Raw genomic sequence first — 14,549 nt, 5'->3', positions numbered from 1 at the left:
ACACAAATTCCTGGAACTTGCTAGAAATGGACATTTCCAGGCCTCATCCCTGATCTAGTGTATCAGAAGCTCTTGGGGTAAGGCCTGCAATCTATTTTAACAAGCCCTCTAAGTGAGTTTGATGCAGCTAAAGTTTAAGAACCACTCAAATAAACCAAAGGTCTTTTAAATACATATATATTATTTGCAGATTTTAAGAACCAAACCACTGCCTTATACTCTCAGAAGATATATTCTTCGTTAGCCCTTCATGAAGTCAATGCTGCACATACTCTCCCATCTTATCTATGCCCATAGATGTAAAATCACTCAAGAAGTATACAATGGTCAAGAACATAGAGCAAATTAAAACTTTTTCTCTACTCTTTAAAAGTTATCACTCTGCTCTCAGCTTGGGGATATACATTTCCTTCCAGCCACCAAATCAGAAAATAAAGAATAATGTGATTGATTCACTAGAGCCATGAAGTTATTGACTTTAAAATGTGGGCAAAAGATATCCAGGCTATGAATAAATGAAGCTTTCCAAAGACCAGATGGAACAGAGTCAGTTGGGTGTCCCCTGTGTGATAACCAAGCAGTAACCACCACATAGGGTATAGTGCAATATTGGAATCCAGGGTCCCTTCCTCTCCAAATGCATTTATGCACCAATAAATTAAAATTCAGACCAAATATCCTACTATATAATGTTAAGGGATAGATTTACTTATAGCAACTGGTACAAAGGAATTTATTTCCACCATAATTTGCCAGTTAGATGGACTCAAGGTAAGGAAAGCCCATTATATGGACTTCTTTAGACTCTAACGTTGTCCTAAAAACTGTTCATCCCCTTAAATTATTCCTCTTAAATACAGCCTCTCAGTCACAGTTCAAGTTCTAATTCTAGGTCTAAATAAACAATTATACAAGGAATTTTCTAATCTTTGGTAACTATTGAAGTACTTCAGAAAACAAAGGGCTTCCTTCCTTCTTGTTTTTCCCAGAGTAAGGGAAAAGCTAAATCATAGGTACTTAAATCTTAGGTGCCATTTCTTATACTACCATCTTGCTGATTTCTAAATAGCCAGACAGAATTGCATGTGATCAGTAACAACAAAAACTAAATAATAATATAAGACCCTCTAGTTTATAAAGTTCCAGGAGTAGAATGGACATTAAAAAATTACTGTAGGGGGGCGCCTGGGTGGCTCAGTGGGTTGGGCCGCTGCCTTCAGCTCAGGTCGTGATCTCAGGGTCCTGGGATCGAGTCCCGCATCGGGCTCTCTGCTCAGCGGTGAGCCTGCTTCCCTCTCTCTCTCCCTCTCTCTGCCTGCCTCTCTGTCTACTTGTGATCTCTCTCTGTCAAATAAATAAATAAAATCTTTAAAAAAAAAAAAAATTACTGTAGGGGCGCCTGGGTGGCTCAGTGGGTTAAGCCTCTGCCTTCGGCTCAGGTCGTGGTCTCGGGGTCCTGGGATTGGGCCCCGCGTCGGGCTCTCTGTTCGGCAGGGAGCCTGCCTCCCCTGCTCTCTCTCTGCCTGCCTCTCTGGCTGCTTGTAATCTCTGTCTGTCAAATAAATAAATATTTTTTTTTAATTCTGTAAATAATTAAAGACTATCATCAATTTTATGTCTTAGAACAATTCTCTGGATAAAATTACCTAACTGAAGTCATGAACATTTTTGAGAACAACCAGATCATGGTTTTTAATCCTGTAATTAAAATTATGCTAAAGACTAATACATAAATGTTACCAACACGGATAGTTTACCTAAATATCCAATCTGCAAGGTAAACAACCCAGTCTATTCAGTGTGTGAAGAGACGTGCAGAGGGAGCAGCCTTTGATGTGTCAACTGGACTTTATTCTCAAAAGTATTCTGAAGAATAATGCACCAAAAGGAAAACACTCCTGCTGGAACAATCAGTGTAAGGGCAGGCTTAGTCCTACAGCTGAAATATGAGAACACTGATATTTAAGTACATTTAGAAAAATGCTAGAGGCCTCCGTTCACCACCAAATGTAAGTTTTAATTAAGTATCTGTTTACTTTAAACAAATGTAATTTAAGCTCTGTGAATATGAAATGAGGCTATATTATTTTTAATACAGTTTTTCTCCCCCCAAAAAAATACTCTATCCAAATATTCTAAGGAAAAAAATGTTTAGACGTATGGATATAATAGTAATTTAAGCCGTCACTTAAAAACTCCACAATGTTTACTTTTCTCAGTCATATAAACTTGTAAAAACTGACAATGCTAAAATCATGCCCTAAGCACTGGTCTACGCTATTCTACAGCTGCATAAACTGTAACTTCCTAAAGCACGGGGAGTAATTGGTGAGCAGTTAACAGTGCAGGTAGAGAAAAATAAACACAGCCTATTAGCCAAGGGGACCCTGATGGCAGATCTGCAACCCATCCCAGTGCATGAGGAAACCAAACTTTGGACACAGTCCCTGTTCTAACTTATATTCCCATTTCAGGACGTGTACTACAGTTCTGCCAGTAAAGTTCTCCCTTCTGTAAAGGAAGGAAGCAAATTGGAGAATGTGGACTATGCCCTCCAGCTGTGAATCTAAGTGCAATCACAACTGAGGAATAAAAATGGCCAACCTTTCAGAAGTCTGGTGGGCCTGCACTGACTCCCTTTCTGCAAAGAGAGTGTGTGGGAGAAGAGGGAAAAGAGGAGCCAGAAAGACTTTTGGGCCCCAAAGTCAACTCATAAATGACTGCGGAGCAATGCATACAGAGGAGAGGAGGGTATGGCCAACAGGATTACCTCAAATAAATAATTCTTCTGTGTCCCAGTAGGACACGAAGGCAAGAAGGCAATAGGCCAATCTACTACCTCTACAGATTCTGAACCTAAATCTCAGCTTTTTCTACTAAAAGGGAAAGTACTGGGGCACCAGGCTGGGCGGGGGGGAGAGACACAGTTCTTTAAGACTCTGCCTTTGGCTCAGGTCATGATCTCAAGGTCCTGGGATCAAGCCCCAGGTCAAGCTTCCTGCTCGCAAGGAACCTGCTTCTCCCTCTCCCGCCAGCTGGTGCTCTCTCCTGCTATCTCTCTCTCTCTCTCTCCCCCTCCTTTTCAAATAAATAAATAAAATCTTTTTAAAAAAAAATAAATAAAAGGGAAAGTACCTGAGGTAAGAAAAGGGATTTGGATGAGAGAGGAGAAGGGTTCCTGAGGCAACATACACAATGTGCCAATTAACATATTTTATGTTTAACTGGATTATCTCTTTTGTATCCTCACACTAACCTATCACTGCCACTGTTTTACAGATGAGAGCCTAAGAAGATTAAGGTCTCACGAATAATAAACTGTAAAGCCTGGACACAAGGCTGTCTGACCTCATGTTGCCTCCCATCTTTGGTTCACATGCCACAGACTAATAACTTTGGGAGCCATTCTTCTTTCAAAGACAATTTGCTCTAACTTAGCAAAATATATAATTTGTAAAATGAAAAGAAAAAATTCAGCAAAGTTATATCTGTTCCAGGACTAAACTTCTCAATGGCCTCATTGCCCAAAGCAGCAGAATTACTAAGATCAGTTCTCCCTGGAGACAAAACTGTGCTGGAAAAAATAGGGTAAAATACTTATATAATATTATTTTAAAATAAATAAAATAATAATTTAGAAAGGGCAAAATTTGTAAGAAGATGAGAAACACATCCCTAGCTGGGGTCAGCACTCCTTGGAAGCTGAGCCAAGAGCAGAGTCTCTAGACCCTAAACCCCATGGGGCCATCCTAAGGCACAATTGTGGGGCTGTGTAAGAGCACCCTTAGTGTACAAGACAACCATTCCTCCCATATTTTCCCCTTTAACCTCCTCTCTCACCTCTTTACTCTCTTCTATTAGATTTCCCCTTTAACCCCCTCCTTTCCCCATGGGTTAAAGACTACTTGTCACTATAGTTAAAATGGATAAAACATAAAGAAAACACACAGAATTATCCAATTATCTAAATGATTTCATTCTCATTTTTTTCTCTCTTTACTCATTTTCATTTTATTGACTTATTTGTCATAGCCATCCTCTCCTATGATCCCATTTTATTAAAAACTCTTCAAGGGGCGCCTGGGTGGCTCAGTGGGTTAAGCCACTGCCTTCGGCTCAGGTCATGATCCCAGGTCCTGGGTTCGAGCCCCACACCGGGCTTTCTGCTCAGCAGAGAGCCTGCTCCCTCCTCTCTCTCTGCCTGCCTCTCTGCCTACTTGTGATTTCTCTCTGTCAAATAAATAAATAAAATCTTTAAAAAAAAAAAAAAAAACTCTTCAAATAACATAACTCTCATTCACTAAAAAGGAATATGGTGGGGCACCTGGGTGGCTCAGTTGGTTAAGTGACTACCTTCAGCTCAGGTCACGATCCTGGAACCCTGGGATCGAGTCCCGCATCGGGCTCCCAGCTCCATGAGGAGTCTGCCTCTCCCTCTGACCCTCTCCCCTGTCATTCTCTTTCTCACTCTCTATCAAATAAATATATAAAACCTTTAAAAAAAAAAAAACTTTTAAAAAGGAATATGGTAAGGTAAAAAAGACATGGGACCCACTTCTCTCCTTTCTCTGTTTCTCCCTTGAAGATGTTCAACATTTCAATGAAGAACATAAGAAAATCAATACAGAAAAAAATATTACTTTCTAATATTAAAAATTTTTATTTAAAATTCACATATTTATATTGTATTTCCCACTAATGGGATTATGACCAATGGCCACCTGGGGCAAAAGAGTCCAGCACTTTTTTTAGTGAAAGGAAAGAGGCTGACTACATAGTACCACATTCCTTTTTCTATCACTTGAGCAAAACATTGAAAAGATCACATGAAGCCTGCCCTTTCTCTGGTTAACTAATAACAACATAAACCTTAACAGCCTGGGGCCTCTAAATGTTTGAGGTTAAAGCTATAACTTCCAGACATAAAAGAATGAAAGATTTAAAAATTATGTTCTCACATATTTGAGTTTTGTGCCAGAGATTTCGGTGCACAATTTTTAAGATTATAAGGGAAGACAACTTTGAGCTGACACTAGAGCAAAACAGAACAAGAATGTAAGCAAACCGACAGTGGGAGTTAGCCAAGACTCTACTGTCTAGCTTTCCTCCACTCCCTCCAGTGACTCCTCATTTAATAAGACTTAACTTTAAACTCTGACACTGTAAAATACTTCAAGAAACAAATAAGCCAATTTGATTACAACCCTAAGCAGTTGAATTGGTATCTAATGGCTGTTCTGCATAAAATAACATATTTTCCCAATTCTTACTGCGCTGCAGCAGAAGTAAGCCTTAAATCTTGAGATCTGTCATTTTATAAAAAAAAAAAAAAAGTAGTCACATAGTCCAGGTAAATCAAGCTTTGAATGCTTGCTGTCTGACTTTGAACCACTAAATTAAACCACCTTGGGTAGTTGCTAAAAGAATTAAATGACTTAATGTATGCAATGTATATTACACACAGTGAGAATACTCTTGCCAGGCACTGTATAAATAATATAGCTTTTGTCCTCAAGCAGCTCAAATAGTGTTTTGACATTTTTAGCAAAGGAAGTCTCCTTTTACTCGACCATTCAATTTATGAACTACTCAAAAGATGAACAGTCCAGTCCAACATGCCTGGCACATAGTAGGCCCCCAATAAATAGCCAGTGATACAGTTCCTATGGGGGTCACCCTCACTTCTGCTTCTACTTCTCTCTGGTATTCACTGGCAACAGTTGGAACCATAGCAGTTACGCTCCAGAAGACATGGGGCAATTCTTCATGTCCCCTAACATGCCCCACCAAGAGAGCCACAGTTACAAAGATTGCTAGGGCATCAGCTACCAAAGGGGAAACTCTGCATCACAAACTCTGCTTCCCTTGGATTCACCTCAGAAATGGGGAACTCCTGTCAGAGACTCCAACTCCAAAGTTTCATACCACAACCCTCACATCAACCCATCATCTCTGCCCCATCCTGTGGAAGAGTCCTACTCACAATATTGTGTGATGAGACAGAAGATTGGAAGAGGGTAGTAGGTAAACTGTTGGTATCCTTCATTAGTATTCACAATATATTTCCTCACAAAATCACCACAAAGCACTGTGTCTCAACCTTTTATCTCTTGCCAAAATACAAAGGATTCAGCTCCCAGCAGTACCAGACGCTCCCTACAGAAATGATTCTCAGTTGGAGAGTGGGTGACATCGCCTGCCTGAAGGATACATCAGAATTTGGGAAAAGGATTTTGTCAATGGGTAGAGAAAGCGAGAGGACTAAAACATCTCTCAGGTGATATTGATATGCCCCTTGAAATGAGAACCACTTTTATAGAAGGCTATTACATGCTTTATTGTACTTTATTGGCACATTATTGGTACTCCTTTGTTACATGATGCTTTAAATAGGATTTGTGAGTAGCTTAAGAATATAACCTCATTTAAAATAATGTTTCTTTATGAGAAAATTCTTTCTAAGTCCCAAACAGCAGACTTAAAACGTTACCTGTCTCCAACTTGAGGACTATCCATAAGAGGGAGAAAAAAAAACTGATTAATAGTTCATTGTGAAGTCATATAGGTGCTTTAGCTAAGATTTATAGAAGGGCTTCAGTGGGAACCAATAACTCCATGAAATTGTATGCAAATTTTATGCGTATGTGTATTTTTCTGGAGAGCTTATCAGAGATCTTCAAAGTGTCCCAGAGCACACAAAGAAATATTAATTTCAGAACCACGACTATTTACTACACAGAGAAATGTACACCTAAGCACCAATATCTAGGTCATACCAAATACAAGAAGTTAAAGAACTCTAGACATCTGTCTCTATAATCCACCTTTTTCCCATATAACCCTCGGCCATCCACATATATATCTGATACCAGAAATTGGTTTCAATCTTAAGAGAGAAAAAATCTTACTGAGAACTGAAGTCTTTCCATGCCCTAATACATAAATATTTACATACTTCTTATATGCTAAGACTTTTTACTGAGTCCAGTAATAATGGGTTTTAACTAAGTCACAGAGTGCACTATAATCACCACGTACTTATCTTCTCGCCTTCATCATTACCCAGAGGCCACACACCAGATAATTATAGATAACTAAAATGCATGTCAAATGCTCTAGAATTTAAAATTTCAACTTGCTGTTGAAAAGCTATGCTTCAGAGCCATACAATCAATTCTTGCACAATAAATTAAAAGTATGCTAAACAATTCCATGATGTGAAAATAATATTAACCGACCTTCATGAGATGCTGATTTATCCATTTTGTAAACGTTTTCTTTTGAACTTTGTCCCGTTCATCTGTAAGGGGAAGAAAAGACATAACATGAGGTTGGTAAAATCTGTGAAGAGGAGACTTTAATCATGATTGTACATATAAATAAAAATACGGTCTTCAAAAAATACTGTTTAGTACATTTGGATTTTCCTGTTAAGTTTTGGCAGCTTACAGCTAGCCATAAGAAAGTTAGAAAGCCATCTGTCAAGCTGGTCTCTTTGCAGGGTTGTATTTGCCAATGTTACTCCATTAAACAAACCCCTTTGCGCATTCCACTGGCATAAACTCCGTCACAGGTACCACTCCGAGGAAGCTGTCTGACAAAAACCTTTCTAGCTTCAGGTGAGCCCTTACCCTGAACTTCCCTAAGCACTCGACCATATATTACTACCTACCTTCCCTCTTTTAGCTGGAAGACCAAATGGCATCCCATTTGACCAAATGCCATTTGGTCTTCCAGCTAAAAGAGGGAAGGTAGGTAGTGCCATTCTCATCTTGTAGAAGGAGAAACCAAGACTTAGAGGGGTTAAATGGTTGTCCACAACTATTTAGCAAAACATTTAATCGCTGTGATAAAAGGCAGGACTCACATTCAGGTCCTTTGGTTGAAGTAAACGCTGGTTTAATGACTAACCATGTTTCTTCTTTTCTAGATACCCGGTTTTGAACTGTCTGGTAAAAAAGAAACATCCCAACTAGATCCTCACTACAGAGAACTACGACTGCCATGGTTACCACAGACATGGTACACAGAAGAGTGAGGGAAGGCTTCTTGTGATTTAAGGAGAAAGAGTACTAGAAAGTTTGGTTCATCACATCATTATTACAAAAGAAAACCATAACGTTCCAACATCTAGAAGTGACATTCGAAACTATACTACCTTCCTCCTCCCTGGTTCTAGGCAGCAATTCTCTATGTAATTGTTTCACTTCTTCCTCCTTTCTGTATCTAGGATAGTGCTTTCTTCTTTGGTGGTCTTGTTCCTTCTCTACCACAGTTTGAAATTCTCCATCCATTCCCTAGGGATAGGCTATATCTCACTCTCTTCCTCCTCATTCTTCATCCCTGAGTGCCCTTAAACTATTTTAATGGAAATGAAGTTCCTTTGAAAATGCTTTTCTATTTATTAAAAGTATTTATGGACACGGTTAAGGGGATTGAATTCAGATGGCTGCACAGCAATACTCTGAACTCACCTTCTATAAACACACCCAATCTATAGCCACTGTGAGTGAATTCCCTCTGATAAAGACCTGAAAACTAGCCAAACATCTCCTCCACGACAAAGGACAATGACAACAACCAAAAACAAAACAAAACAAAACAAAAAACAAAAAAACAACAAAACACTGAGATAGGTAGGAGATGGTCTCATCAAAAACCCTACCCCCAATGTAGGGACCCACAATAACTGTGGCAGGGATCTCACGAATGTAGAGCATCTCCCTGAGGAATGTATTTGTGCCCTACACCAGGCATCACAACCCTTGGACCTGCACCAGAGAAATGGGCCCCCCAAATACCTGACTTTGAAAAACAACAGGGTTTACATCCAAGAGAACCAAAAGGCTGTGTGGGAGCCTGTGTGGGAGAGAGAATGTTCACTCTTAAAGGGCTCACACACAGACTCACTCAACCATGGAACCAGCACAAAAGCAACAGTTTAAAAAGCACTTAGACCACATGAGAAGGAGATTCATTAGCTAATCTTAAAGCTTCTGCTGGACCTGCCACGGCACCACCACCCCCTTCTCCCAAAGTCCCACTTCAGCCAGTAGGCAGCCCTGTTCCACCCTGGACTGCCCCAAAGCACTATTGAAGGTGGTGGGATTCCCCAGTCCTAGGCTTCACATGGAGTCAACTGAAGCCAGTAGGCACATGCAGTCCACACACGGGTGACCCCTTAAGCCCTTATCTCTGGTGGCCAGGGCAGACTCTGTTGCTAGGCTCCATGGAACTAGAATAGGTGAGATAGTTCTTGGCAGGCTACAGCTCCCAGGGCAAAGCACAAACATGAGACTGAAACACACCCCCAGTGTTCCTATGGAAAAGGTGCATTTACTTGTCTTGGAGCATTAGCCAGAGGGGCAGGCTTCAGGTTTACCATACATCGACAAACCACAGAGGAGCTCTCAGAAAACATGGGCCAGAGGCGGCCACCTTTGTACTCTCCCTTAGCCTCACTACGGCTTGCAGGTACTTCCCAGAAAGAGCTTATTCACTCATCTGGAGCCCTGATTTTTCAACTATTGCCAAGAAGACATCTCTAAATCACTTGGTCTGCAGACCCAGGAAAGGTTATGACTATGGTCCCACAGGACTGTATATATTTGCATACTTTAAAAGGGACTGAGGGCCTGGTTTCCAGTCAGCCAGAAAATAAATGCTGACTGAGTTCCCTTCCTTTGGAACACTGTCAGGGTTTGAAACAATCCCAACAACTGGGACCAAGGATAAAGCAGCCTGCTTAAACAATCACAAAAGTTTGAGAGACAACCAAGAGCTAGGGTAAGGTTGAATGATAAGGTCCATCGCCTACACAAAATCACTCCTTCAAGATGAGGAGAGGTAGGTGATTTGCCTGGTACACAGAAATGAACGTAGAGAGACAAGCAAAATGAGGGAACCCAGAAATATGTTCCAAGCAAACGAACAAGATAACACCCCAGGAAAAAATTTAATGAACTGGTGGTAAGTAACTTACCCGATAAAGAGTTCAAGCAATGGTCATTAAGATACAGAACTTGAGGGGCACCTGGGTAGCTCAGTAGATTAAGCTCAGGTCATGATCTCGGGGTCCTGGGATCAAGCCCTGCATCTGCCTCAGCATCCCTGCTGAGAGGAGAGCCTGCTTCCCACCCTCTCTCTGCCTGACTCTCTGCCTACTTATGATCTCTCTCTCTGTCAAATAAATGAATAGAATCTTAAAAAAAAAAAAAAAAGATACAGAACTTGAAAGAAGAATGGATGAACTTCAAAAGATAGAAAATATTAAGAAAGTACTAAACAGAAGTCACAGAGCTGAAGAATATCATAACTGAACTTAAAAATACATCAGAGTAGTTCAACAACAAACTAGATGAAGCAGAAGAACAGATCATCCTGGAAGACAAGGCAATGGAACCCAGCCAAACACAGGAACAAAAAGAATAAAAAGTATTTTAAAAAGTGGAGATAATTTAAGAGACTCATAAAACAACATCACACAGGATAACATTTACATCCCAGAAAGAGAAGAGAAAGAATGAGAAAAGGGGCAAAAACTTTTTTGAAGAAATAATGGCTGAACATTTCCCTAACCTAAGGAAGGAAGGAGACATCCAGGTCCATGAAGCATAGAAAGCCCCAAATAAGAAGAACTCAGAGACCCACACCAAGATACACTGTAATTAAATTGTCAAAAGTTAAAAGAAAAAGAGAGAATCTTAAAAGCAGCAAGAGAAAAACCATTTGCTACATAAAAGGGAAGCCCCATAAGACTATAAGCTGATTTTTCAGAAGAAACTTTATAGGCCAGAAGAAAGTGGCATGATATATTCCAAATACTGAAAGGGGGAAAAAAAAACTTCCAACCAAGAATACTCTACGCAGGAAGTTTATCATTCAGAACTGAAAGAAAGAAAAAAAGTTTTCCAGACAAGTAAAAGCTAAAGGTATTCATCACCACTAAACTGGCCTTCCAACAAATGTTACAGAAATTCTTCAAGCTGAAAAGAAGAAGCACGAACTAATAACAAGAAAATATGTATTTATAGAAGTAAAAACTGTGCTGGGAAAGCAAATATAAAGGTAGTAGATTAGTCCCTTGTAAATCTACTGTGAAGTTTAAAAGACGAAAGTAGTAAAATCAACTGTAACTATAATAGTAAATTAAGGGGTAAACAAAAATATTTAAGATACTTCAAAAACACAAAACACAGGGTGGAAGCAAAGAAAAAAGTTACAGTTTTTAGAATGTGCTCAAACTCAACTTAATACCAACTTAAAATAGACTTCTATGTATATAGAATGAGACAGGTGAATCTCACAGTAACCACAAAGGAAAAATTTACAGTAGATACATAAAAGATAATGAGAAAAGAAATAAAACACAACACTTAAAAAAGTTATCAAATTACAATGGAAGGAAGCAAAAGAAGAAAGGAACAGAGAGGAGCTACAAAAATAACCAGAAAACAATTAACAAAATGACATTAAGTACATACCTATCAAAAATTGCTTTATTTTTTTAAAGATTTCATTTTTAAAGATTTTATTTTAAAGATTTAAGCCCCAACAAGGGGCTCGAACTCACAACCACAAGATCAAGTTGCATGCTCTACCAACTGAGCCAGCCAGATACCCCAATAATTGCTTTCAATGTAAATGGACTAAATTCTTTAATCAAAAGACACAGATTGGCTCAATGGATTTAAAAACAAGACATCTATATACTGCAAATAAAAGACTCACTTCAGATCTAAGGATACACACAGACTGAAAATGAAGGGGCGGAAAACATACCGTATGCAAACAGAAAAGAAAAGAAAGCTGCTATAGCTACACTTATATCAGACAAACTAGACTGTAAAACAAAGACTGTGTAAGAGACAAAGGACATTACATAATGATAAAAAGGACAATCCAACAAGACGATTTAACCCTTGTAAATATTTATGCACTCTAAATATATGAAGCAAATATTAACAAGACCTAAAGGGAGAAATTGACAGCAATGCAATAATAATATGGAACTTTAACAACCCATTTATATCAATGGATAGATCATCCAGAAAGTAAATTAATATGGAAACATTGGCCTTAAATGATACACCAGACCAGATGGATTTAATACATATATATGGAATATTATGGAATATTCTATCCAAAGGCAGTAGAATACACATTCTTCTCAAGTACATGGAACATTCTCTAGGACAGATCAAATATTAGAGCAAAAAACAAGTCTCAACAAACTTAAGAAGATAAAAATCGTATCAAGCATCTTCTTTGACCATAATGGTATGAAACTAGAAACTAATTACAGCAACAGAAGTCACAAATACATAGAGATTAAACAACAAGCTAGTGAACAACTAATAGGTCAACAACAACAAAAAAAAAATCAAAGAGATAGTTAAAAAATACCTTGGGACAAATGAAAATGTAAATACAATATTCTAAAATCTATGGGATATAGCAAAAGCAGTTCTAAGCAAAAAGTTCACAGCAATGAGGTTCACAGGCCTACCTTAGAAAACATGGAAAATTTTAAATAAACAATCCCACTTTCCACCTAAAGGAACTAAAAAATAAGAGTAAACAAAGCCCAAAGTTAGAAAAAGGAAGGAAATAATAAAGATCAGAGTGGAAAATTCTTCCTTAACTTATAATGGGGTTATATCCCAAAAACCCCATCAGAAACTGCAGTCAAATGCTCTACCCCTGAGCTATACTCCCCAATAACCCCATCAGAGATTTAATATATCATTGACTGATAATGTATATGTTACACCAAACCTACAGAACATCACAGCTTAGCCTAGCCTACCTTAAATATGCTCAGAACGCTTACACTGGCCTACAGGTGTGCAAAATCATCTAACACAAAGCCTATTTTATAATAAAGTTCTGATTCACCACGTAATTTATCAACTGCTGAATTATGGAATATTGAATGTTTTATAGGTATAGAATGGTTGTAACTACAGCAGTTATTTATCTGTGTCATCACATGCCTGACTGGGAGCTGCAGCTGATACTGCCTAGCATCATGAGACAGTCTTATACCACATATCAGGAGCCAAAAAAAAAAAAAAAAAAATCAAAATTCAAAGTATAGTTCCTACTGAATGTATATCACTTTCACACTAGAGTAAGTCAAAAAATCTAACTTGAATCGCCATAAATTAGGGACCATCTGTAAATGAAATAGAGACAAAAACAACAAAAAAGATCAATGAAGCTAAGAGTTGGTTCTTTGAAAAGATAAAATTGACAAGCTTTTACCTAGACTCACAAAGAAAAAGAGAACTCAAATAAATAAAATTGGAAATGAAAGAGAAGCTATAACTGATTACACAGAAATACAGAGGATTATGAAGAGGCTGCTACGAACAAATTATACCCTCAACAAATTAAACCTAGGATGGGTAAATTCCCAGAAACATACAATTTTCCAATATCAAATCATGAAATAGAAAATCTGAATAGATCAATCACTAGTAAGGAGACTGAATCAGTAAATAACTCTAAACAAACAAAAGTTCAAGAGCACACAGTGTTTTACTGTTGAGTATGGTGTTAGCTATGGGTTTAATGTATGGCCTTTATTATGTTGAGCTATGTTGCCTTTACACCCACTTTATTGAGTTTTTATCATAATGGATGTTGAAATTTATCAACATCCATTATGATAAAAAACACTTTTTCACCTATTGAGATAATATAATTTTCATCCTTCATTTTGTTAATGTGGTGTATCATTTTGATTGATTTGTGAATGTCAGATCACCCAGAACAAATCCCACTTGATTATGATGTATGACTCTTTTAATCTATTGTTGAATTTGGTTTGCTAATATTTTGTTGAAGATTCTTGCATCTATGTTCATCAGGAATATGGGGCTATAATTTTTTTTTTGTGGTGTCATGGTCTGGTTTTGTTATCGAGGTAATGCTAGCCTCGTAAAATGAATTTGGAAATATTCCCTCCTCTTTATTTTTGAAACAATTTGAGGACAGATGTTAAATCTTTGAATGTCTGGTAGAATTCCAGATGGCCAAAAGCGTATGAAAAGATGTTCAACATCACTAATTATCTGGGAAATGCAAATCAAAACCACAATGAGATATCACTGCACACCTATTAAAATGGCTGTTATCAAAAAGTCAAGAAATAGCAAGTGCTGGAGAAAACGTGGATAAAAGGGAACCCTTGTACCCTGTCGGTGGGGATATAGATTGGTACAGCCACTATAGAAAACAGTATGGAGGGACGCCTGGGTGGCTCAGTGGGTTGAAGCCTCTGCCTTCAGCTCAGGTCACAATCCCAGAGTCCTGGGATAGAGCCCCCCCCGCGTTGGGCTCTCTACTAGGTGGGGAGCCTGCTTCCCTTCCTCTCTCTGCCTGACTCTCTGCCTACTTGTGATCTCTGTCAAATAAATAAATAAATAAATAAATAAATAAATAAATAAATAAAACAGTATGGATGTTCCTCAAAAAATTAAAAATAGAATGACCATAGGGTAGTTGATCCAACTATTTGACCTCTGGCTATTTATCCAGAGAAA

General features: G+C 38.4%; 1 protein-coding gene across 1 annotated transcript in view; it reads right to left on the bottom strand.

The window, feature by feature from the left end:
- The window catches only part of DST (dystonin), a 487,169-nt gene that overhangs the window by 259,198 nt on the left and 213,422 nt on the right, over positions 1–14,549 (bottom strand). Inside the window, 1 exon segment of the mRNA XM_047733080.1 lies at positions 7,239–7,300. Within this exon segment, the coding sequence (XP_047589036.1) occupies positions 7,239–7,300 (62 nt within the window).

Source organism: Lutra lutra, chromosome 6 (assembly GCF_902655055.1).
Source record: "Lutra lutra chromosome 6, mLutLut1.2, whole genome shotgun sequence".
Lineage (NCBI taxonomy): Eukaryota > Metazoa > Chordata > Mammalia > Carnivora > Mustelidae > Lutra > Lutra lutra.
This window is presented reverse-complemented; position numbering and strand designations above follow the sequence as displayed.